At 39.2% G+C, this 27,465-nt stretch overlaps 1 protein-coding gene and 1 pseudogene across 4 annotated transcripts in view; one reads left to right on the top strand and one right to left on the bottom strand.

The window, feature by feature from the left end:
- Window positions 1-27,465, bottom strand: part of NUBPL (nucleotide binding protein like) — a 408,788-nt gene that overhangs the window by 188,035 nt on the left and 193,288 nt on the right. For all 4 annotated transcript variants that reach the window (XM_027520975.1, XM_027520977.1, XM_027520976.1 and 1 more), the window contains exon 8: window positions 17,202-17,287. In XM_027520975.1, the coding sequence (XP_027376776.1) occupies window positions 17,202-17,287 (86 nt within the window). The remainder of the gene's footprint in view (window positions 1-17,201; window positions 17,288-27,465) is intronic.
- LOC113879484 lies at window positions 3,985-5,669 on the top strand (annotated as a pseudogene).

The following is a 27,465-nucleotide window of genomic DNA, read 5'->3' as shown; positions in this document are numbered from 1 at the left end:
ATCATGAATACACACAGAAAGCACACAAATCATAAGTGCATGACTGGACTTATCATAAAGTAGGCCCATGTTACCATGACGCTGTTAATAAAGTCTAGCCAGCACCCTAGAAGTCTCCCTCTATACTCTCCAAAACAAGTTGCCAAAGGTATAAACTAAAAGCCTGATTTCTAACACCATAAATTTTGTCTAGTTTTGAACTTGATATGAATGTAATCATGCAATACATTCCTTTGTGTCTGTATGATGCATGCAGCTAAATCACATACATCTGCAGTTCATTTGCATGGAGTCCTAAGATTCCATGATGACTATATCACAGTTATTCATTTTCTCATTGGATCATCTGTGCTGTTTCCAGATTTTGGCTATTATTAGACAGTGCTTCTACTAATGTTTTAATACTTTTTTTTTTTTTTTTTGCTGGGTATTAGGTTATGCATATTTAACTTAAAAAAAAGCCAGTTTTCCAATAAAGTTCTACCAATTTATACTCCCACCAGCAGTGAACCAATTTACATTTTCACACAGTACCAGTTGCGTGCCACAGCTTCACCAACATTTGATATCAACAGGCTTCTTTCATTTGGGCAGGTAGAGTAAGTATACACTAGTATCTCGTTCGGAGAAGGCAATGGCACCCCACTCCAGTACTCTTGCCTGGAAAATCCCATGGATGGAGAAGCCTGGTGGGCTGCAGTCCATGGGGTCGCTGAGAGTCGGACACGACTGAGCGACTTCACTTTCACGCATTGGAGAAGGAAATGGCAACCCACTCCAGTGTTCTTGCCTGGAGAATCCCAGGGACGGGGGAGCCTGGTGGGCTGCCGTCTATGGGGTTGCACAGAGTCGGACACGACTGAAGCGACTTAGCAGCAGCAGCAGCAGTATCTGGTTGTGTTGGATTGTTCCATTGTCAAGCTGTTTGTACTGGGAACTGTATTTCCCAGAATTCCTTCCTTGTATGGCTCCTGATTAAATTTCACCAAAAGTAAAGTGGCATGACATTTGGAAACCTTACCCTCTAAAGGTTCCCTGTGGTCAGAGGTGGGGACAGAAACTTGCAGAGGTGCAAACTGCATTCTAGTCTGTTCTTATTCTTTCTGATGCTGTGCCCAGCTCTCCTTTGTGCTGTGGTTTTGTGTTGTCAAAATTACTAACGAAGTTAAGTATATTTTTACATGGTTATTGGTCATTTGTATATTCTGCTCTGTACTGCTCAGGTCTCTTCTCTATTTTTTCCATTGATTATGTGGGTTTTTTCTTATTGAATTGCCAGAGTTCCTAGTATGTTTAATGGAATCCCTTTTTGCTCGATTCTCAAGTTTTATATTGACTTCATGTTGACAGGATTTTCAATATACTGAGTTAACTATATTTTTAAAAATAACTTCCAACTGACAAGGGATTAATCTCAAAATATACAAACAGTTCATGCAGCTCAATATTAAAAAAACAAACAATTCAATCCAAAAAGTAAGCAGAAGATTGAAATAGACATTTATCCGAAGAAGACATTATAGATGGCCAAAAAGCACATGAAGAGATGCTCACAACACTAGTTATTAGAGAAATGCAAATCAAAACTACAATTAAGTATCACCTCACATTGGTCAGAATGTTGTTGTTCAGTCACTAAGTCATGTCCTAATCTTTGCAACCCCATAGACTTTTGCAACCCCATGGACTGCAGCACAACAGAATGGCCACCATCAAAAAATTTACAAATAACAAATGCTGGAGAAGGTATGGAGAAAAAGGAACCTACCTACACTGTTGGTGGGAATGTAAACTGGTAAAACCCCATGAAAAACAATATAGAGGAGCCTTTAAAAACTAAAAATAGAACCAGCAATCCCACTCTAAGGCATATCCCAAGAAAAAAACCATAATTTGAAAAGATACAAGCACCTCAATGTTCAATACAGTGCTATTTATAATAGCCAGGACATGGAAGCAACTTAAATGTCTATCACCAAAGGAAAGGTAAAGAAAATGTGGTACACACAGACAACGGAATATTACTTAGTCATAAAAAAGAACAAAATCGTGCCATCTGCAGCAACATGGACAGACCTAGAGATTGTCATACTAAGTGAAGTCAGACAAAGAAAAACAAAGATCGTATGGTATTGATTATATGCGGAATAAGTGTAAAAATGAACTTATTTACAAAGCAGAAATAGAGTCACTGAAGTCGAAAACAAACTTATGGTTATCAGGGGATAAGAGGGGGAGGGATAAACTGGGAGATAGAGATTGACATATACATACCAGCACATATGAAATAGATAACTAATAATTAGAACCTACTGTGTAGAACAGGGAACTCTACTTAACAGTCTGTAACAGACTATACGGGAAAAGAGCCTTAAAAAAAGAGTGTATACAACACTGTAAAGCAATTATCTTTCAATTAAAAATAAATTTTTTAAAAAAGAGTGTGTATATATACATATACGTATGTGTATGTTTAACTGATTCACTTTGCTGTTCCCTGAAACTAACACAACACTGTAAATCAACTACACTCCAATAAAAATTTAAAGGATAAATACTTCACCTGTTTTTTTCCATTTTAAAAAATATGGCTACTAAAACCTTTAAAATTACATTTGTGGTTTGAATTATATTTCTATTGGACAATGCTGCTGTTGACCACTAAAGTCAAAGTGTAGAACTTATTTGATAGTTCTCCTATCAAATGTTATTCTAAGGTCCCAAAAATGCAAAAAAAAAAAAAAAAAGGTTATCAGGGCCTGTAATTTATGAATATTTTTAAAAAATTGAGGAGAAATGAAACATTTACCTTTAAGACTATTTAGGACAGATAAACTGTCAGGTTTCTTTGCTTTTAGTTGAAATTGTATCAACTGGGTGTGGTAACATTCATGTGTGGTTATCTCTTTCTGTTCAGAAGTTCATACAACAGTGATACACACACATATTATTTAACTAGAAAAGAGAAAACAAATTACTTCCTAAGATACACAGACTATGTGGCTGAACAACTTTTTCAAAAAATGGGATTGGGTGGGAGAAAATTTAAGAGAGCTTTCAATATTAAAAAGATTAGAAAACACTGCCTTAGTCATTTAAGAGCAGTCTTCTATAATTAATGATTTTTGAACAGGGGTAGCTAATGTAATAAAACAGAAAATTATAATAACCATATTACAATGCTGTTCATAAAAATTCTTTAAATAGGAAGGAATACATATCCACATGATCACTCCCTCCCCTCACCCCCAAAAAAGCTTTATACTGTGTGAATACTTTATATGTTGTTAAGCTGTTTGTGTTTACTGTAGAGCTATTTTGTGTATCCTTTGATCATAGAAACATTAGAAAACAGACGCTTTGCCACAGCTTAATTTACATAAAACCACTGAGACGCAGCTGTGAGCATGCTCAACCATTTTTTAATGTCTCATCAAAGTATAAGATCCTTTTTTCTTTTTACCTCAGCTGGTTTCACTGAAAGAAAGTAAATGCTACATGCCTGCCTAGCACCAGCCACCACAAACCTTTAGCACGCTATTCTTACATGATTCTAATCCATCACTGGCTCAGAAGGGCACTTCTTTTATTAACTTTTAAAAAATTGACTCTCTTGAAATATCAACATTGCCCTTAAATACTGGATTTTTGTGTCTAAATGTATTGAATTAAGCAGACTCAGAAGACTCCAGTTTTAATTTCTTTTTGGCATTTTAAACCTGGACTCAAGTAAGTAACAAGCAAGATTTTCAGGCTACTATATAATCCAATTTCTCAAGGTTACAATCAGGTTAAATTCTTGCCGGCTGGAACCTGTCACAAGGATAAAGAGCTATGGTTTAAGAAAAAATGAAGAGGAAAAACTCACCATTAAACAGAGAATGAATAATAATAACTAAAATTGATTAGATTCACAAGTGCTTTTCAGTTCTCCATTTAGCCTTGAACCAGGTTCTGGTATATTTTAAAGCATGTGTACAGACATTATAATCTTAAAAAATGAGACTGGCGTTCTTGTTTTCTCTTTCAAAATTAGTCTGGCAATAGACAGAGCAATGAGTGGGGAAGGCCTGCATTCATTCTTCTCTCAGGGACCAACTACTTCTGGATCCATGTGGTACGACTTAACTTCTCCAAGCCTTGAATTCTAAAATGAGAGGTTGTAATGATTTCTAAAATCTACCACTATAACAATAACATTCAGAGCTACCCTTTACAATGTCATGAGGTAAGATCTATGCTAAGAAGTACACGTGTAATCTTATTTAACTGCCACAACAACCTATGAGATGGGTCACAAAACACTTAAGCTAAATTATTTCTTAATCTCCTTAACCCTGTGATATTTGATGATATCCACATTACTAAACCTCAACTCTAGATAATTCACAGAAATAACAATTAAGAATGCAGAATCTGGTTGGCAATCACCTTAGTGTTTCTTAAATATTTGAGTTTTGAGGTCTTTTCACTTGGTCTGTTCTGATGGCTGACTGCCTCCAGTGTGAAACAGAAGGATGACTTTATTTTGTGAGCTGGACAACTATGAAATAAGAAGCTGTATGTGTGAAAGTCTGTGGAAAGAGAGAGTCTCCTAGAATGGCCCCTCAAACCAGTCAGTGGAGGCATTCTGCAGGCGGCTCCCAAGAGATCCCCAAATGCCACAGAAACTCCAGGGACTTAGGGAAGAGGGACCCTAAGATTTCTCTGGCTGTCTTCTTTACCAATGCCTTTGTACTCACTACCATCTCCAAGACCAGGAAGTTCTACATCCCTGCCAACTATTTCATTGGCTCCTTGGCCACGACTGACTTCTTAGTTTCTATTTTGGTCATGTTCATCAGCATCACATATACAACCACCCACCCCTGGAGCTTTGGCCAACTCCTGTGTGACATCTGGTCATCTTCTGACATCACATGCTGCATAGCCTCCATCCTGGTACTGGGCCATCACTGACACCCTGGAATACAGTAAACAGCAGACAGTGGGCCATGCGGTGCCATGCTTGCCATCATCTGGGCCATTTTCATCCACATTTCCATCCCTTCATTCTTGTGGCAGCAGGCTAAAAGCTCAAGAAGAAATATCAGCTTGCCTGGTGAGTACTTCTCTGATCTCTTACATTATCTATTCCATCTGTGGGGCCTTCTACGTCCCGCCTGTATTGCTCATTATCCTCTATGGACAAATCTCCAAGGCCACCTGGAACCATATCCTGAATCCACTATCACTTTATGGGAAGTGCTTCACCAACAGCCCATCTCATCAAAGACTCTGTGGGGTCCTCACTCTGCTTGCTCAACGCCAGCCTTCATGAGCGGCATTCTTATTTGACCGGTTCCCCTCTCATTTTCAACCATATGAAAATCAAGCCTGTGGATAGTGTTCTGGAGCACAAGAGGATTTCTGCTGCCTGAGAGAGGAAAGCCACAAAAAACCTGGGGAAGCATCCGGGGGACCTCTATCATCTGCTGGCTGCCCTTCTTTGCTGAATCTTCAGCCTTCCTTATCTGCCAGGGCTCCCGCTGGGCCGACCCAGCCCTTTTGACTTTTTTCACTTGGCAAGGCTATCTAAACTCCCTCATAAAACCAGTAATATACACTGTGTTTAACAAAGAGTTCAGCAAGCATTTCAGAAAATTGTCCATTTCCAAAAAGCCTCTTAGTCTTATTAATATTTGGTGTAGTTACTGCTGTTGTCTTTTAGGGCCTATAACCTGATTGAGTTAATGAAAGTCACTCAGTCGTGTCTGACTCTTTGTGACCCCATGGACTATCCAGCCCATGGAATTCTCCAGGCCAGAATACTGGAGCGAGTAGCCACTCTCATCTCCGGGGGATCTTCCCAACTCAGGGATCGAACCCAAGTATCCTGCACTGCAGGTGGATTCTTTATCAGCTAAGCCACCAGGGAATGTCTTTTTTATTCTTCCTAAGAGTTGGATTAACCCCGATATCTTGGGTTTTGGTTCAATTAATAAAAGTCTTAATATTTTTTTTTACAGAATGGGGACTCTGGAAAGTAGACCATTTAGAATAGGATCCCAGAGACCCACTAAACAGATACACAGCCTTATGTGAAATGTTTAATCTCTGTACTACAGTTTCCATGTAAGAAAAATGGGGAAAATAATGTTATTACCTCACAGGGTTATTGTGAGGGTTAGATTCGGTAATTCATGTAAATCACATAGAACTGCATTTCCACTTAAAGCATACATGGACCACTGAGAGATGCTGGAGGAAGACAAAAAGGAGCAAACAGCTTCAGTCTCTAAGATAAACTATGGCTGAGATGCAGAATGCTATCTACTCAGTCTTACAAAGGTTGTGACTAAAGAAAAGTCATTTTTGAAAATGGAAAACTTGTTCAGTTGTGAAGAAGGAAGCCACATGTGATACATCATGTGCAAACTAGTAGAGTTCCAAGAACGAATTCTAATAGCACCTTCCAAGGCCTTGAAAGCCAATGATGAAAGACTAAGTACATCAAGCGTATTAAACTTTACAGAGAAACAAATGAGACAACTTGATGATCACAGAGGAAAAACTATGCTCAAGAATGAAGAGAATAAATGTGTCACTTGTCTCTATCTTCATGTAAGGTTCAGTTCAGTTCAGTCGCTCAGTCCTGTCTAACTCTTTTCGACTCCATGAATCGCAGCACGCCAGGCCTCCCTGTCCATCACCAACTCCCGGAGTTCACTCAGACTCATGTCCATTGAGTCAGTGATGCCATCCAGCCATCTCATCCTCTGTCGTCCCCTTCTCCTCCTGCCCCCAATCCCTCTCAGCATCAGAGTCTTTTCCAATGAGTCAACTCTTCATATGAGGTGGTCAAAGTACTGGAGTTTCAGCTTCAGCATCATTCCTTCCAAAGAAATCGCAGGGATGATCTCCTTCAGAATGGACTGGTTGGATCTCCTTGCAGTCCAAGGGACTCTCAAGAGTCTTCTCCAACACCACAGTTCAAAAGCATCAATTCTTTGGCGCTCAGCCTTCTTCACAGTCCAACTCTCACATCCATACATGACCACAGGAAAAACCATAGCCTTGACTAGATGGACCTTTTTTGGCAAAGTAATGTCTCTGCTTTTGAATATGCTATCTAGGTTGGTCATAACTTTTCTTCCAAGGAGTAAGCGTCTTTTAATTTCATGGCTGCAGTCACCATCTGCAGTGATTTTGGAACCCCAAAAAATAAAGTCTGACACTATTTCCACTCTTTCCCCATCTATTTCCCATGACGTGATGGGACCTGATGCTATGATATTCATTTTCTGAATGTTGAGCTTTAAGCCAACTTTTTCACTCTCCTCTTTCACTTTCATCAAGAGGCTTTTGAGTTCCTCTTCACTTTCTGCCATAAGGGTGGTGTCATCTGCATATCTGAGGTTATTGATATTTCTCCCGGCAATCTTGATTCCAGCTTGTGCTTCTTCCAGTCCAGCGTTTCTCATGATGTACTCTGCATATAAGTTAAATAAGCAGGGTGACAATATACAGCCTTGACGTACTCCGTTTCCTATTTGGAACCAGTCTGTTGTCCACGTCCAGTTCTAACTGTTGCTTCCTGACCTGCATACAGATTTCTCAAGAGGCAGGTCAGGTGGTCTGGTATTCCCATCTCTTTCAGAATTTTCCACAGTTTATTGTGATCCACACAGTCAAAGGCTTTGGCATAGTCAATAAAGCAGAAATAGATGTTTTTCTGGAACTCTCTTGCTTTTTCTATGATCCAGTGGATGTTGGCAATTTGATCTCTGGTTCCTCTGCCTTTTCTAAAACCAGCTTGAATATCAGGAAGTTCACGGTTCATGTATTGCTGAAGCCTGGCTTGGAGAATTTTGAGCATTACTTTACTAGTATGTGAGATGAGTACAATTGTGCGGTAGTTTAAGCATTCTTTGGCATTGCCTTTCTTTGGGATTGGAATGAAAAGTGCCCTTTTCCAGTCCTGTGGCCACTGCTGACTTTTCCAAATTTGCTGGCATATTGAGTGCAGCACTTTCACAGCATCATCTTTCAGGATTTGAAATAGCTCAACTGGAATTCCATCACCTCCACTAGCTCTGTTTGTAGTGATGCTTTCTAAGGCCCACTTGACTTCACATTCCAGGATGTCTGGCTCTAGGTCAGTGATCACATCACTGTGATTATCTGGGTCGTAAAGATCTTTTTTGTACAGTTCTTCTGTGTATTCTTGCCACCTCCTCTTAATATCTTCTGCTTCTGTAAGGTCCATACCATTTCTGTCCTTTATCGAGCATATCTTTGTATGAAATGTTCCCTTGGTATCTCTAATTTTCTTTAAGAGATCTCTAGTCTTTCCCATTTTGTTGTTTTCCTCTATTTCTTTGCATTGATGGCTGAGGAAGGCTTTGTTATCTCTTTTTGCTTCTTTGGAACTCTGCATTCAGATGCTTATATCTTTCCTTTTCTCCTTTGCTTTTCGCTTCTCTTCTTTTCACAGCTACTTGTAAGGCCTCCCCAGAAAGCCATTTTGCTTTTCTGCATTTCTTTTCCATGGGGATGGTCTTGATCCCTGTCTCCTGTACAGTGTTACAAACCTCATTCCATAGTTCATCAGGCACTCTAGCTATCAGATCTAGGCCCTTAAATCTATTTCTCACTTCCACTGTATAATCATAAGGGATTTGATTTAGGTCATACCTGAATGGTCTAGTGGTTTTCCCTACTTTCTTCAATTTAAGTCTGAATTTGGTAATAAGGAGTTCATGATCTGAGCCACAGTCAGCTCCTGGTCTTGTTTTTGTTGACTGTATAGAGCTTCTCTATCTTTGACTGCAAAGAACATAATCAATCTGATTTCTGTGTTGACCATCTGGTGATGTCCATGTGTAGAGTCTTCTCTTGTGTTGTTGGAAGAGGGTGTTTGCTATGATCAGTGCATCCAACGCCAAATTTGCCTGTTACTCCAGGTGTTTCTTGACTTCCTACTTTTGCATTCCAGTCCCCTATAATGAAAAGGACATCTTTTTTGGGTGTTAGTTCTAAAAGGTCTTGTAGGTCTTAATAGAACCGTTTAACTTCAGCTTCTTCAGCGTCACTGGTTGGGGCATAGACTTGAATTACTGTGATATTGAATGGTTTGCCTTGGAAACGAACAGAGATCATTCTGTTGTTTTTGAGATTGCATCCAAGTACTGCATTATGGACTCTTTTGTTGACCATGATGGCTACATGGGAGCCATAGTAGATATAATGGCCAGGGGCAGCGGCCGGGAGGACCAACCCTGTGTCCAAGGAGTGGTGGCTGCATGGGCCCAGGAGGGCCTAGAGGAGCTATCCCACGTTGAAGGTCAGGAAGGGCGGCAGTGAGGAGATACTCCTCGTCCAAGGTAAGAGAAACCCAAGTAAGACAGTAGGTGTTGCAAGAGGGCATCAGAGGGAAGACACACTGAAACCATAATCACATAAAACTAGTCAATCTAATCACACTAGGACCACAGCCTTGTCTAACTCAATGAAACTAAGCCATGCCTGTGGGGCCACCCAAGATGGGCGGGTCATGGTGGAGAGGTCTGACAGAATGTGGTCCACTGGAGAAGGGAATGGCAAACTACTTCAGTATTCTTGCCTGAGAACCCCATGAACAGTATGAAAAGGCAAAATGATAGGATACTGAAAGAGGAACTCCTCAGGTCGGTAGGTGCCCAATATGCTACTGGAGATCAGTGGAGAAATAACTCCAGAAAGAATGAAGGGATGGAGCCAAAGCAAAAACAATACCGAGCTGTGGATGTGACTGGTGATAGAAGCAAGGTCCGATGCTGTAAAGAGCAATATTGCATAGGAACCTGGAATGTCAGGTCCATGAATCAAGGCAAATTGGAAGTGGTCAAACAAGAGATGGCAAGAGTGAATGTCGACATTCTAGGAATCAGCAAACTCAAATGGACTGGAATGGGTGAATTTAACTCAGATGACCATGTAAGGTTACTCTCTGGGATCGCAGAGAGTCGGACATGACTGAGAGACTGAACTGAACTGAACCTATCACCTACACTAGTGTTTTTGCAACTTTCTAAAACTGTCTTATAAGAGAAATATTTGACATCTTGATCTAATACAAAAACACATGTATATGTGTTTATGACTGAGACCATATCCCTACGAAATAACACTTTCTCTTCCTAAGAGCAATTTACCCTGATACTGTTTTAAAACTTTGGTTATATCTCTCACTGTATTGATTTCCTGACTCACTGGTGGGTCACAACCTAGAGAGTGAATGACTCTGACCATTGCTAATGCTTTCTTATTGCCTCCACACTCCTGGCTGCTATTCTACTTATCTCCGCAAGATTAATTTCTTTTTAAGTTCCATTCTAATTTTGTCTTTTTCCTACCCAGCATTCATTATGAATGCCTCTAAACATTTCAAGAAGAATTTCCAAATTCTTTAACCTAATATTTAAGGTTTGACCGAACCAGAGCCTAGCTAGCAAAGACACATACAAATGTATTATGTCAACTATAGCAAACTGAATAACCCTGAACACTAGTTATTTCCTCATTTTTTTCAGACTGAATTCTGTCCCTTCCCTAGTCTCATGATAAACTAATAACAATCCTCCTCCACTCATTCATTCAATATAAATTTAGTGAGCAGCTGTGCTGGTAAAGAATCTGCCTGCAATGTGGGAGACCTGGGTTTGATCCCTGGGTTGGGAAGATCCCCTGGAGAAGGGAATGGCTACCCACTCCAGGACTCTGGCCTGGAGAATTACATGGACAGAGCCTGGCAGGCTACAGTCCATGGGGTCGCAGTCAGACACGACTTAGTGATTTTCACTTTGTTTTCACTTTCATACATGGTGGACACAGTAGGAGGTCAGTGGTCCCTGTACTCACAGAGTTAACAGTATGGCAGTACAGTGTGAAAATACTGACGAAATGTGAAAACAGTTACAAAAGGGGAAGCAGAGCATTACTGAGTCATACACTAGAAAAAGCTTACCTCATTAATAGGGTCAGAGCCAGTCTCCCAGAGGAAAAGCCATTAATCTAAGCACCAAAGGATAAAAAGGATCTACCAAGTGAGAAGTGAGGGTAAGGGTTCTGAAATATGAAAACAGCATGCTGAGGACCAAGAGAAGAGAAACTATGGAAATCTCAAAGAAGCGAAAGACAACCCGTTTGCCTGGGGCAGAGAGAATGCCAATCAGAGTGGCCTTGAGCTGGGAACAGCAGATTGTGGATGGCATTATATCACAGGTCAAATGTCAGTGTAGGAAGGAACATTTGAGGATATTTAAGATATGTTTCTTGCCCTCTAAGAACTCAGATTCTTCTGTTGGGACTGATAGGTAAACTTGTAGTGGAATAAGAGACAAACTAGATATATGTTCAAGTAGTTCAGAGACAGAAGTATTAACCTTTTCTGGTAGGTTGGGAAAAGCTTCCTAGAGGATGTCATGCCTGAGCAGGAATTTGAAAAATGAATATGAACTGGAAATGGCTTTTTAGGCCAGAGACCAGCATGTACAAAATTACAGGAACATTAAAAAAAAAAAAAAAAAAAAGCCAAATATGGCTTTGCCATGAAAACTTTCCTTGATAGCCCAGAGAAGAAAGAGTTCTCATGTCCCTCAGAATTCAGGGCCCCTGCACCACAATGAAGTTAGTCTACAAAATGATAAGGTACTTGAAGAAAAGGCTTCATTCTCACTTTTTTATTTTAAATCATCAATTGAGCTTACCACAGTACTTTGCTCATAGAAGGCACTCAATGTAAGTAAATATATATTTGTAGAATAAATAAACATAAGTATTTGTTGAATTAAAATTACTAACTGACCCTTTATATACAGAAAGAATAAGAGAGGAAAAATACTTTACTATGTGGTTCCCTAGTGGCTCAGGGGTGAAGAATCCACCTGCCAGTGCAGGAGAGACATGGGTTCAATCCCTGGGTCAGGAAGATCCCCTGGGGAAGGTTATGGCAACCCACTTCACTATTCTTGCCTGGAGAATTCCATGGACAGAGGAGCCTGGCAGGCTCCAGCCCATAGGATTGCACAGAGTCAGACATGACTTAGCGACTAAACAATGACATACTTTAATATACTTTTCAGCTTCTGAAAAGGAGATTACCTAAGAAGAAAGGGCTGGGTAGTGAAATACCTGTGACTTTACAGTTCAAACAGAAGAGGAAGGGCTCTAAATTGAGGTGTCTGGGCCTTCCTTATCAGTCAGTTCAGTCGTGACCGACTCTTTACGACTCCATGGACTGCAGCACACCAGGCCTCTCTGTCCATCACCAACTCCTGGAGTTTACTCAAACTCATGTCCATTGAATCGGTGATGCCATCCAATCATCTCATCCTCTGTTGTCCCCTTCTCCTCCTGCCTTCAATCCCAGCATCAGGGTCTTTTCCAGTGAGTCAGTTCTTCACATCAGGTGGCCAAAGTATTGGAGTTTCAGCTTCAATATCAGTCCTTCCAATGAACATTCAGGACTGATTTCCTTTCGGATGGACTGGTTGGATCTCCTTGCTGTCCAAGGGACTTTGAAGAGTCTTCTCCAACATCATAGTTCAAAAGCATTAATTCTTCACCACTCAGCTTTCTTTACAGTCCAATTCTCACATCCATACATGACTACTGGAAAAATCATAGCCTTGACTAGACGGACCTTTGTTGGCAAAGTAATGTTTTTGCTTTTTAACACATATAAGGGCTTTCTTATAAAAGTCAACAAAAATGGATGAGAATGACATAGTATATGCTGCTAAGTCACTTCAGTCGTGTCCGACTCTGTGCAACCCCATAGACGGAAGCCCACCAGGCTCCCCCGTCCCTGGGATTCTCCAGGCAAGAACACTGGAGTGGGTTGCCATTTCCTTCTCCAATGCGTGAAAGTGAAAAGTGAAAGTGAAGTCGCTCAGTCATGTCCGACTCTCAGCGACCCCATGGACTGCAGCCTACCAGGCTCCTCCATCCATGGGATTTTCCAGGCAAGAGTACTGGAGTGGGGTGCCATTGCCTTCTCTGGACATAGTATATAGTCATCATTAAAAATGTGTAAGATTGAAAAATTATTATTTTTTTTTAAAACTGTCTATCTACAAATACTGACATAATCAAGAATTTGGCAAAGTCAATATCATTTCAGTCAGAGAACAGAGAATTTAATAGCTCTTCTCCTTCCCCTAAGGAGCCTTGAATTTTAAGAAATTATTTAAATTAATTTCAAAACGTTTTTGTAGACATTAATAAACTCTGACCATACCAATGAATTCCAATGACATCAGTGTTTCCATGGTAACTAATGCACTTCAAAAGGGGAAAAAAAGAGAACAAGACTAAAAACCAGGAAAAAAATGAAATAAAGTGGTACAAACAAAGCATAACATTTCTCCTTTGCATTTATGGAACACTTTCTAATTTCAAATGCTTTACCATTACTCAGACTGCAAGGCTCTTAAGTGCCAGAAGGATCTCAGAGGTCATCAAATCCACATCTTGCTCAAAGCCAGGATTCCCTTCACAAGGCACCTACACCATGGCTGTCCTCCAGCAGTTTACAGAGCTCTCTGCTGGGAAGTTCTCATTCATTTACTTGCAAAGATTACCGAACACCTGTCTTGTTTTGCAGGTTAAGAGCTGACTAAAACATTCTACCGCTTTTTCAAATTTTCTGCGGTTTAGAAGGCAAATAATTAAAATCAGTGAAGAATGAGGGCTATAATAAAGACAACAGACAATGTCAAAAAAATAATGGAGGAATTATGCATTTCCAATGACTTTCATTTCCACTCCTCTTCAGTCCCACACATCCATGACCAACCATATCCTGTACCTTGTCATGACCCAGGACTGCTCTGACTCTGCAAATTTATATTCCAACATTCACTTTCACTTCACGAATAGTTCCTTTTTTCCATAACTAATCCTGCCCTAGTCCCACAAGCCTTATGCTGCCTAATACTTCCTCACAATACTTTCTGGTTGACAGCTCAACTTTTATCCGTTAGTGACACCCACCTAACAAAATTCTGGCTTCCTCTCTTTTAAAAACTTTTCTCTCAAGGATTTCATGCTCCTTTTGAGTGAGCTGGACACTTGCCTCTGCACTCATCTTACAGAACTAGAAGTTTAGCATTCACTTATATGCTGATAGAATGGTTATTATCATGACCTTGAAGTGGCAGTAACAGATCATTGGCTCAGTTATCTAATTCCTGCCAGAAAGACGGATTATGAATTACTTGTTCACATAATTTTGGGTGGGTAACTATCTAACTTTTTGCTGATTTATACTTTAAAATCTCATATAAGTAGTCTTATTAGTTATCTGCGTAGGCACATTACTTGCATCTAGTTTATCTCGGAAGGCATAATAGGAAATAAAATTGTTCAACTAAGTGCTTTATCAAGACAGTTTTCTATCTGAAGCAGGTATTTGGTTCAGTTCAGTTCAGTCGCTCAGTCGTGTCCAACTCTTCGCGACCCCATGAATCACAGCACACCAGGCCTCCCTGTCCATCACCAACTCCCGGAGTTCACTCAGACTCACATCCATCAAGTCAGTGATGTCATCCAGCATCTCATCCTTTGTCGTCCCCTTCTCCTCCTGCCCCCAAACCCTCCCAGCATCAGAGTCTTTTCCAATGAGTCAACTTGCTTTAAAATTTGTCCAAGCTAAACTTCAAATTTATAAGCTTTTGCATAGCAAACAAAACCATAACAAAATGAAAAGACAACCTATGGACTGGGAGAAAATATTTGCATATGATGCAACTGATAAGGGCTTAATTCCCAAAATACACAAACAGCTCATACAACTCAATAACTAAAAAACAAAACAACAAAACAACCCAATAAAAAAATGGGCAGAAGACCTAAATAGACATTTCTCTAAAGAAGACATACAAATGATACTCAAATCACTAATTAGAGAAATGCAAATCAAAACTGCAAAGAGAAAGGCCATTACTAAAAAACCTACAAACAGCAAATGCTGGCGAGAGCATGGAGAAAAGGGAACTCTCCTGCACTGTTGGTGGGAATGTAAATTGGTGCAGTCACTGTGGAGAACAGTAAGAAGGTTCTTCAGAAACCAAAAAATAGAGCTACTGTATAATCCAGCAATCCTACTCCTGGCCATATATCCAGACAAAACTAAATAAAAAAGAAACACGCACTCCGATGTTCACAGAAGCATTATTTACAATAGCTAAGGCATGGAAACAACCTAAATGTCCAGTCCACCAACAGATGGATGGATAAAGATGCGGTGTGTGTACGTACATATACAACAGAATGTTACTCAGCTATCAAAAGGAACGAAATAATGCCATTTATAGCTACAGGGATGGACTTAGAGATTATCACACTAAGCAAAGTAAGCCAGAAAGAGAGATGAATGCCATATAATGTCACTCATACGTGGACTCTAAAATGTGACACAAATAAATTTACCTGTGAAAAAGAAACAGATTCACAAACAGAACAGACTTGTGGTTGCTGGGGTCAGGGAGTTGGATTGGGAGTCTAGGATTAGTAGACGCAAACTATTATATATAGAATGGATAAACTACAAGGTCCTACTGTGCAGCCCAGGGAAGTATATGAAAGACTCTGCAATAAGCCATATAGGAAAACAAAAACAAAAAGTTCCGCTTTATAAGCTCTAAAATCTAACCAAGAATTAAACAAAGCCATTGGGAGCCACAGAGATGGAAGTATCATTTTGGCTTCATACTGAAACACTTGTTCTAAACCACACTTTGGCACAAATCCACTTGCTTTTGATGAGGCACGCTAGGAGGAAGAACCCTCTATTTATGGTTACAAAGGTGATGAAAATGTGTTCATTACCTACAGGGTTTCTTTTATTAATATTCTTGAGGATCTAGGAAAGAGTAATGCCTCTCCTCTCAGTTCTGCTTCTTTTGAGCATCAAGCTCTTTTTTAAAAAATTTACTGAAGTACAGTTGACTTACAATGTTGTGTTAATTTCTTCTGCACAACAAAGTGACTCAGTTATATATATGTATATATATGTTACCTACTAATCCCAAACTCCTGTTCCTTTCCTTCCCTATTCCACCATCCCCGTGGCAACCACAAGTCTTCTTTATGTCTGTGAGTCTGTTTCTGTTTTATCAATAAATTGATTTGTATAGCACTTTAGATTCCACATATGAGTAATATCATACGGCATTTATCTTTCTCTTTCTGAGTTACTTTGTTTAGTATGATAATCTCTAGGTCCATCCATGTTACTGCAAATGGCACTATTTCATTCTTTTCTGATGGCTGAGTAATAGTTCATCTTCTTTATCCTTTCATCTGTCAGTGAACATTTAGGCTGTTTCCATGTCCTGGCTATTATAAGTAGTGCTTCAAGCTCTTTTATTTAACCCCACAGAAATGGACAGTCTTATAATAGCCTATGTTTCTTTCCCTGTGACTGCTTGAAAATACATGGCATACTTCCAGCACACACCTAAGTCCCTTAATAGCATGCAAGTTGTTTACAGACTTCACTCTGAGTCCATCTGATTTTGTCTTCTCGCTCCTTTTTATATTTTTATTTTTTGCCACTTTGTATAGCAAATTCTTACTTTCAAGAAGATGGTGAGCTATAAATGAGTTACAACTGTAGAAGACAGAAGGAAAAAAGTCATCTACCTAAATAATTTCTCAAAATTCTCATTATTTTTTTTTTAGATAGTGACAGCTACAGATAGTTGAGACAGGGAATAATTGTTCAGAAAACTCATACTTGAAGGATATTTCAGATTTTTCTTTGATTAATATAATGTGCATTCCTGTTTCCACCTATATGTGTATTTTTAAAGTAACAATTAAAATGAAGAATGGGCTACCCCGGTCTCAGTGGTAAAGAATCTGCCTGCCAATGCAGGAGATGTGGGTTCAATCCTTGAGCCAGGAAAATCCCCTGGAGAAGGAAATGGCAACTCACTCCAGTATTCTTGCCTGGGAAAGCCTACGGACAGAGGAGCCTGGCAGCTACAACCCATGGAGTCGCATAAGAGTTGGACATGACTTAGCAACTAAACAACAACAAAAAATGAAGTAGGGTGTTCACACAGATTTCCACCCAGGACTAAATTAAATTTTGGATTGTATTTCACAATGATCTGCTTTTTTCAGTTAGAAGCATTTCTTACTTTTCCAACAGTGAAGGTGTAAATACTTACGGGCACGTGGACTTTTCGAAACATCTCAGCTCCCTTGTGTGCATCCATCAATGCAATGTCCTGAGGCGTGGAGACAATGACAGCACCTAACCAAGTGGAAACAGAAACCACAGCAAAATGATGCTATTATTTAATTCCGTATGGAAAGATTACTTCCAAAATTATGTTGACTACACACTAAAAGAGTCTATTATATTAACCGTTTAGGTAATCTGCATAAATTTCACATACATGAATAGGAAAGATAAGGCAATATCTGTTTTGTTCTTGCCAATTTTTGATTCCTCACTCCTAAAATTAAAACTGACCTGTGACTCATGATCACAGCTGTATCATCAGGATCTTCTTCTCTTTCACACACACACAACGTGCTACCTAGAAGATGCACAAGGTGTGCTTTACTTTCAAGAACCTAACAGCCTACTTGGGGAAACCCCCAAATTAAGGATTCAACACAATATGCTAATAAGGGTTATAATAAAGGTAGACCTAGGGTGTTATGGAGTTATAAAGGAAGAACAAGAGAAGAGGATGGTTAAGGTGGTCGTGAATGGGGTGAGGAAACAAGTGATAAGAAGAAACAACAGGGAAAGTTTCCAGAAAGAAGCGATACCCAGCTGAGCTCTAAATCTGTATTCCAGAAAACTCGCTACTGTGGTTTATACTGTAGAGAATCCTTTGGTGGGGATAAAACTAGGGCTTGTGGCAGAAACTCAGATGCAAAACAGGGGCAGTCTGAACTAAGGCAGCACTGAAAGTAGATGGAGATGGAGGCTTTCCTGGGTCTCCACTATTACCCCACAGTAACCAGATGGTTTTGAGTTTTGAGGGAAAGTGCAGTGCAATTTTTTCCTGTAAGTAGAAACACCAGAGACCTGGTTATGATTTGTAGACAGTATGGATTTCTTAAATTTGGGGGTTTCTTCTAGATGATAGACTGAAAAAATGAACATATTTTAGGTCACCTGATGACCACAATCTTATAATGAAATATTTACTGCCGTGACATTTCGGCATTCCAGACCACCAAACTGGCAGTAGTACTTTGGCACAGCCAATGAGAACAGAAGTAGGATTAACAATAAATAACTGATGCATCAAGTGAAGGGCAGATGGTACTATTACAGAGCGCTACAGAGTCTGAAGGGACAATTTGAAGAAGACAGAACAGAGAAAAGCAGCAGCAGCATCAAGTCCTCACAAAGCATGTGGCAGCACTGGCACACTAAACCCAGAGCAACTGTGCAGCAGCAGTTAGCTACAAATTCATCTTGCAATTGGTACTTTCATTTCAGCAAAAACTTTATCTTTCATACTAAATCAATGTCATTAGTTTGAATTTTACTGATCTTACACATTTGCTTGAATGTAATTTGTAAGTTTTGTAGTTTTTAAAAATTATATAAGAGCTATAAGCTTAAGGATTTGTGTTTATGCTTAGATAAGTAGCCTACTAACAAAAATAAGTCTATTTGGGGCATGAGCAGATTATTTTCCTTTAGAAGAAGGGTTTATTCATTAGTCAAGCTTCAGAAACACTGGCTTGGAATTCAAACAGAATGAGAATTCAAATTTTTATTCCATAGCTGACTACCAGTGTGACAAGGGGACTAACTTAATCTCTTTGAGATTTAGTTTCTAATTTACAAAATGGCATAGTAATTCTTAGGTCACAGGATGCAATAATTTAATGAAGTAATGTACATACGATACTCGACATGATGCCATAGGTAAACAATCCATAAATGGTAGCTGTTGCTGTTGGTTATATTTTTATTATCTTTATTACTATTATTAGTAAAAATGTTCTAGAAGTTGTTGGCAAGGTCATTTTCATATTTGCCATCAGGCAGCTCATCCTACTTTTTGAACTGTTCCATGGATCACTACATTCTTCTATTTGGATTTATTCTTCCCAAGAAACCCAAAACAAACCAACATTTCTCTTTTTCCTTTTTTAAAGACTGATGGAAATAACTGTTGTGCAAAAATATACTCAACTCTGCACATCCAGTGTATTTCCATAATTTGCCACCTTCCCGGTTCTGTTATCATATCCAGGCATTTGGAGGAAAATTAATTCCAGTTCTGCCCCCATCTACCTGTGTGACTAACCTTGGGCAAATAACTCAGAATCACTCCAGGTCTCAGTTTCCTTAGCCGTAAAATTAATGCAAGGGCAGATAGTCTTCAAGGTCTCAGCCAGCTCTCTGATCACACGATTTTGCATTCCCTCTTAACTGTAGTTTTCAGTTCAACCTGACTGCCTCAGTAATCCTATTTAAGCATATGTGAAATACCACCTCCTCTAAGAATTATAGTCCCTCAATCTCAGAGCCATTCTCTTCACCTGTAAACAATGCCCCCCACCCCTGCTGCTGCTGCTGCTGCTAAGTCACTTCAGTCGTGTCCAACTCTGTGCAACCCCATAGACAACAGCCCACCAGGCTCCTCCATCCCTGGGATTTTCCAGGCAAGAGTACTGGAGTGGGGTGCCATTGCCTTCTCCAACCCCTCGGCTATTTCCTCCAAATTCTCTCATAACGATAAATCAGTATAGAGGGGTTTTCTATTAGTCCTAAAAAGTACCTTTAGCTTTAAGATAATATAAACATTTTTTCGTTGAAACACACTTCATTCACTGTTTATATTACTAGTAGACAATATAGTTTCATGGATGGTTATTTTTCTCAATTTTTAATCAAACAAAATAACTATGCTGTACACAAAACAGGCACTTAACAAAGGATCAGGGATTTAAATAATTGTCCTATGTTTTCGAATTATCCTAGACTACAGCTCTAAGAACTCTTTGTAACTCCTTGAACCAGGAAGCAAAAGCTCTGAATTCTGGTTTTGTTGACTCTGCTAATGTATTATATAATCTTGGATAGCTCACTAAATCTCAATACATCTCAATTAACTTCTCTATAAAATGAACCTATTTCCACTGGTCTTATTTAAAGAGCTATTTCACTTTTTAAAAAATAACAAAACTGTTACAAAAATGCTTAGTGATAGCTGTAAGACCCTAGAAAGAGGGATTAAAGTGTCTTGGTTTTCTTGTACTTCACACTAACATGGTCTCACAAATAAGCATCCATGATGGCTGAGCTTGTTTGCAATTTAAACAGTACCACTCATCCATCATAATAAACTGCTGACAAGGACAGACGATCATCTTCCATGTTCCATAAAATGCTCATAAAACATGTAAACATTCCTCTGGAATTACCAGCTACATTCATAAGAGTTTTTGGTGTAAGATTTTCTTCCCCTTAAATATATGTTCTTAACTATTGACTAATTGCAATGCAATCAGTCTTCAGGAAGCAATTTTGAGAAAAAAATGTCTAGCCCTTGTTAAACAATACAAAAACGTAACTGACCCATAGAGAAATCACTACACCTCTTTTGCTGTACCAAATTTCACTGCGTCGCACGTGTACTATTCCAGACACCCGAGAGTGACCTCTACAAATTACAAAGAAATAAAGTAAACAAAAGAGAAACAAAATCTCCAGTAAAATTAGTCATTAACCAATCTGTGCATCACAATGCATATTTTTCAATTTTAAAGGAATTATGTTGGTTTTTGTTACTAATCTCTTAACTTAAAATATGATCTCTAAATCTGATATTACAGTTTATCTCTACAATTCTTGACTTTCTACTTAATAAATTTCCATTTTTCTCACAGACTCTGGAACAGGAACCAATATGAACTAGCCTAGATTGTTCCCCTCTATACCATCACTGATGATGTCACTTCAGTTTTGTGATGGTTAGGAAACTTGTGCTCCCTCTACTGACCACAAGGAATACTAATAGCAACAAAGAGAATGTTTACTTTGCAATAAGGATAATAATTTTCAAAAGGTAAAAACAGAGTACCATAAAGTACCATCTCAAGAACTCCATGAAGAATTTTCTATTCATTTTCTAGGGTAAATGTCTAAGTCTAAATAAATAATATTGTTTAAATGTTATTTTCCAAGTTGTAATCTATGTAAAAGGCATTTTACCCTCTGGGATTTACTATAAGAGGTTAGTTGTCTATCAGATTCTGGAAAATATATAAACATCCTGAAAAATAATTATTTAGAGTATTGTCTTAACTGCTAATTCTCTTGAGTATTGACAGGAAACTGCATCTATAACTGCATATCTAGATTTGGATCCAAGTTCAGAGCAGTTAGTTCCAGTGGTCATGTACGGATGTGAGAGTGACTATAAAGAAAGCTGAGTGCTGAAGAATTGATGCTTTTGAACTGTGGTGTTGGAGAAGACTCTTGAGAGTCCCTTGGACTACAAGGAGATCCAACCAGTCCATCCTAAAGGAAATCAGTCCTGAATATTCATTGGAAGGACTGATGCTGAAGCTGAAACTCCAATACTTTGGCCACCTGATGCAAAGAACGTGATGCTGGGAAAGATTGAAGGTGGAAGGAGAAGGGGATGACAGAGGATGAGATGGTTGGATGGCATCACCGACTTGATGGACATGAGTTTGAGTAAGCTCCAGGAGTTGGTGATGGACAGGGAAGCCTGGCATGCTGCAGTCCATAGGGTTGCAAAGAGTCAGACACAACTGAGTGACTGAACTGAACTGAAGCATTTAAAACTAATCATTCCAGATGTTACACTGATCATAATTATACCAGTGTGGAATTACTGAACTATGGCATTCTAAGTCTCCAAGGCATAAATTGTATCTAATACCCAAGCTTGATTGAGAACTTCAGTGTTGGAACCTAATAAAAATATACAACAAAAACTGCCCTTAGGTATACCTGGATGAGTAATTCTATATAATCCTTTAGCACATCAATGTAAAGTCAACCAACACTTAAAAGAAGAAATTAACTGCTATTCTTAATGTTCACAGTGCTCTAATATTTAATGCTGCTGATGCTCCTTGATTTATTTAAAGATACTTACAGCAAAATAATCATTTTCTGCTAGCTTAGCAGAATTATGTTTACATAATTGTTTATTGACTATAAAGGAGATTTGCTTCAGTATTTTTTAGCTCTCCCTTGCCATTCTTCTCTATAACTCCCAAACTTCCTGAATTATAAACATTATTCCCTGTAATATCAATAAATGTCCACTAACATTAGCAGCAGATTAAGTAAAACAAAATTAAAAAGGCAAATTCACCTTAAATGTACCCCCAGACTGTGTTTCAACAGGGAATATAAATAATTCTTTCATGAGTCACTGTTTTGGATTCTATACTCCATTCCAACAGAGGAGAGAATTGGTATAGTCACAAAGGGTATAGGTTTTACTAATTTAAAGATCAATCATTACGTTGCTCACTTTAGAAATGAATTTTGTCACAGAAAATTATGCCAATTGCTGCCAAAAAGCATTATAAAACACAATAATTAGTGGAAATCACAGAATTTCAAAGTCATTGGTGAGAGAGAGCATGTGCACTTTTAATTAAGAATTCAAGTTTGTTAAAGGAATCTGGACACACATCTGCTATTTAGAAAGAGAGATTAGCTCTTCAATAATGGAGTCAAAGGCAACAGGCTTCCAATCACCTACCTTAATGAACTCACTAGGGATTCAGACTGCGTTCACTGTGAACCACTGAGGACAAGAGAAGTTTCTGGAGATTCTAAAGAGCTTGGGCTAGAACCATCCAGTTCTCTCATATTCTATTCACATGCTCACTCTCTCTCTCATTCTCATTCTTTCCCTCAGTTCTGATACTATCAGTAAAGATTAAATCCTCAAGTCTTGAGTCCATCTTTATGTTGATCAGTAAACACCTAGAGAAGCCTACTTGTTTTACACAAATGTCTCTGCAATCTTCTTCTATAAGCATCTGTTCATGCTGGACTCTTAAGATTTAATATTTTGGATTTCAAACTCTGTTCAATCAGATCAGTCGCTCAGTCCTGTCCGACTCTTTGCGACCCCATGAATCGCAGCACGCCAGGCCTCCCTGTCCATCACCAACTCCCAGAGTTCACCCAGACTCACGTCCATTGAGTCAGTGATGCCATCCAGCCATCTCATCCTCTGTCGTCCCCTTCTCCTCCTGCCCCCAATCCCTCCCAGCATCAGGGTCTTTTCCAATGAGTCAATTCTTCGCATGAGGTGGTCAAAGTATTGGATTTTCAGCTTTAGCATCATTCCTTCCAAAGAAATCCCAGGGCTGATCTCCTTCAGAATGGACTGGTTGGATCTCCTTGCAGTCCAAGGGACTCTCAAGACTCTTCTCCAACACCACAGTTCAAAAGCATCAATTCTTCGGCGCTCAGCCTTCTTCACAGTCCAACTCTCACATCCATACATGACCACAGGAAAAACCATAGCCTTGACTAGACGGACCTTTGTTGGCAAAGTAATGTCTCTGCTTTTCAATATGCTTTCTAGGTTGGTCATAACTTTCCTTCCAAGGAGTAAGCGTCTTTTAATTTCATGGCTGCAGTCACCATCTGCAGTGATTTTGGAGCCCAGAAAAATAAAGTCTGACACTATTTCCACTGTTTTTCCATCTATTTCCCATGAAGTGATGGGACCGGATGCCATGATCTTCGTTTTCTGAATGTTGAGCTTTAAGCCAACTTTTTCACTCTCCACTTTCACTTTCATCAAGAGGCTTTTGAGTTCCTCTTCACTTTCTGCCATAAGGGTGGTGTCATCTGCATATCTGAGGTTATTGATATTTCTCCCGGCAATCTTGATTCCAGCTTGTGTTTCTTCCAGTCCAGCGTTTCTCATGATGTACTCTGTATATAAGTTAAATAAACAGGGTGACAATATACAGCCTTGACGAACTCCTTTTCCTATTTGGAACCAGTCTGTTGTTCTATGTCCAGTTCTAACTGTTGCTTCCTGACCTGCATACAGATTTCTCAAGAGGCAGGTCAGGTGGTCTGGTATTCCAGTCTCTTTCAGAATTTCCCACAGTTTATTGTGATCCACACAGTCAAAGGCTTTGGCATAGTCAATAAAGCAGAAACAGATGCTTTTCTGGAACTCTCTTGCTTTTTCCATGATCCAGAGGATGTTGGCAATTTGATCTCTGGTTCCTCTGCCTTTTCTAAACCAGCTTGAACATCAGGAAGTTCACGGTTCACATATTGCTGAAGCCTGGCTTGAAGAATTTTGAGCATTACTTTACTTGTGTGTGAGATGAGTGCAGTTGTGCGGTAGTTTGAGCATTCTTTGGCATTGCCTTTCTTTGGGATTGGAATGAAAACTGACCTTTTCCAGTCCTATGGCCACTGCTGAGTTTTCCAAATTTGCTGGCATATTGAGTGCAGCATGCACATAAAGCTCAAGCTGACCATGCTCTCAGTGAGCCACCACCAAAGGCTGTTTTATTCATAATAATACACATTCCTTTCTGAACACATTGTTTCTCTAACACGAACCCCAAAGAAGAGAACCGCTATACCCTGATTACCTTAACTTATTTAACCAGGTGTATTTCACAAAAGAAAGACTGAGATTTTTCATGGAAAAGCTTTGCTCCAGTTTCAAATCATACTTAAGATATGAAGACATTCTTCAGAGCTACACAGCACTCTGATCAAATCTTTAACATCTAAGACAAAGTGCAAAAATTTTTAAATGATAGATTGTGAGTCTCATCCTTTTTCTACATATAAATGTTTAATAGATTTAAAAGTAGTTTTTAATATGAATCTGACTATCCCTTGGCCATTAACTATTCATTGAACTTTAAGATATTAAGGAATTTTAGCTGTCAGGCATATGATGAACAAAGTGCCTAGAAATTCTTCAAGGATAAAACTGAATGAATGATATCAGAAGGGTCCCATCAAAACACAGGCTGGATAAATCAAGGAATTATCAGATAAGCTGTTCTAGACAGAATGATTTTGATATCTACATAAGAATCATTTGGGGAAGTTTTTCAAATCCTGGGTCTTTCCATGTCATAGTTTAAAAGTTGTTAATTCTTAGGCTATTTCCTTGAACTGTTAACTGACACATTATAATTTCTACCTATAATATATGTTGACACAAATACAGGGGCCCTGCTTCTTAAATTTAATTGGAAACATTATTGTTCATTAACCAATAGCATTATATTTGCTTTATAATTTGATTCCCAAACTAACAAAGACTGAAGTTTCAGACTGAATACCAGGAGAGTCCTTAAAGATAAAATACTGGAATACAATTCCTGGTCTTTAATCCTTGGCTACAATTTGCCTAACAAACAATAACAAAAAAATATTTTGGAAAGAATTTTTATAATTTGATGGATAAAACAGTAATTCTCTTCTTCATCATGTGATTATTTGCCAAATATCCATTAATTATAACCCTGCCCAACATTTTTATGGAAATACACCAGGGGAGAAATCCAAAACTGACTGTCTCCTTTAGTTTCACACTACAAACCAAAAACATAAGAAGATTTACTATCTCTGAATACTAGGGAAATCTATGACCTAAGTCTGCCACCTATCAGGTATAAGCATGCTTTAAGCTTTACAATTTGAGGTAATTACAAATTGCACAATGTAGGGAGAAAACAGCACTAAAATCCAAAGCAGCCAAATATGGCCCATGGAAATTTACTTAATGAAGGCAACAATATGTTTCTGATCTGTTCATGTAATAAAAACTACTGTTGGGCTTCTCCAGTGACTCAGTGATAAAGAATTCCCTTGCCAATACAGGAGACACAGGTACAATCCCTGATCCAGGAAGATCCCACAGGCTGTGAAACAACAAAACCCATGGGCCACAGCTGTCGAGCCTGCGTTCTAGAATCCAGGAGTCCAACTACTGAAGCCCCTTGCTTGCCCTAGAGCCCATGCTCTGCAATGAGAGAAGCCACCGCACTGAGAAACCTGCACGTCACAACTAGAGAACAGACTCCGCTTGCCACAACTAGAGAAGAGCCTGCAAGGCAACAAAGACACAGGACAGCCACAAACAAAGACAAAATAAAATTTTACACACACACACACACACACACACTACTGTCAAAATTGGCAGTCAAAGAGTATTACTGTAAAAGAGATAACTGAATAGTCCAAGCTGGTGGTGGGAAAAATACAAGTGTGGGCTTGGACTGGCATCTACGATGAGTGAATAGGAGTTCAGTTAATGTGGCAAAAGGCCCACTGCCTTTCATAAGCAATAAATGCCCTTCACTTTAAATGATGACTGAAATATTAAGGTGGCCCAATTTAAAATTCCCATCTCATCTCATTTAAGCGAATAAGAGGCAGAAAGGCCTCAGGCTTTCCTTCTATCTGTAGCGTCCAGAAAGGAAGGGCTCCAGACAGGAAGAAAGGGCATAACCTCATTTCCATAATGCCATGCCAGTCTGCTAGTGCAGCTTGAGTCCGTGGATATTCAGCATATTGTCTAGCTGCCTACTCTGCCACACGCAGTAGCTTCTCCCTCCTTGTGGGAAAGTAATGAAGACAGCACCCACATGAGGACCACCTGGCTGCTTTCTATGCCCTTCCTTGGAAGTAAAAGAAAGAAGACCAAGAAGGGATCATGAACCGCCCTCACGAGTGTTCAGTCTTTGTCCCTTCTATTTTAAGAATCATTTCCAGAAGTTTTATTCCTGCATCTATTTTTATTTAATAAAGTGAAGGAGAACTTTTTTTTCATAACTCTATCCTATCAAAATAAGCCCTTCTATCCATTACTCCCCACTGCAACAAAATATACTTAACATCACAGTTTATCTCCAATATAAATATTCTGTTCATTAATTTGACGATAGTAAAATTTTGACATCTGATAGCATGAATTTTCACTAATTTGACTGTACTGAAATCTGTATTAGCTTCAAACTTTCAGAAGGCAGGAATCTTTGTACTTCATCAATCACAAGTCACTAATTCACAGTTATAATGACAACCATGAAGAAAAAAAAAAGCTGTTTTGATTATTTTCCACTTGCTATGCTCCACTTCCTTCCTCTCCCTCTTTCCCAAGCTCTGCTTCATTCTCTGTGCTGATCAACCCAGGTAGCTGACCTGTGTGAATTCTAGCGCCTGAATTTCCTTATCTTCTGGCTTTCAATAGGGATCTGCCATAGCAGGTACGCAGGGCACAAAGCTGTGAGAGGAGAAAAAGGTGGGACCACTGTAAGTACCACACACACTGCTTCCTCTCTGTCTTGCAGAAGTTCTGCCCTTGCTTGCATTCCTCTGTGGTCAGAGCTCCCAACAAACAGCCCCTCTACCATGACTTCAGCAGTCGCCAGGTCTCACTAACAGGCTTCACCCTCTGTTCC

This window comes from Bos indicus x Bos taurus, chromosome 21, assembly GCF_003369695.1.
Source record: "Bos indicus x Bos taurus breed Angus x Brahman F1 hybrid chromosome 21, Bos_hybrid_MaternalHap_v2.0, whole genome shotgun sequence".
NCBI lineage: Eukaryota > Metazoa > Chordata > Mammalia > Artiodactyla > Bovidae > Bos > Bos indicus x Bos taurus.
This window is presented reverse-complemented; position numbering and strand designations above follow the sequence as displayed.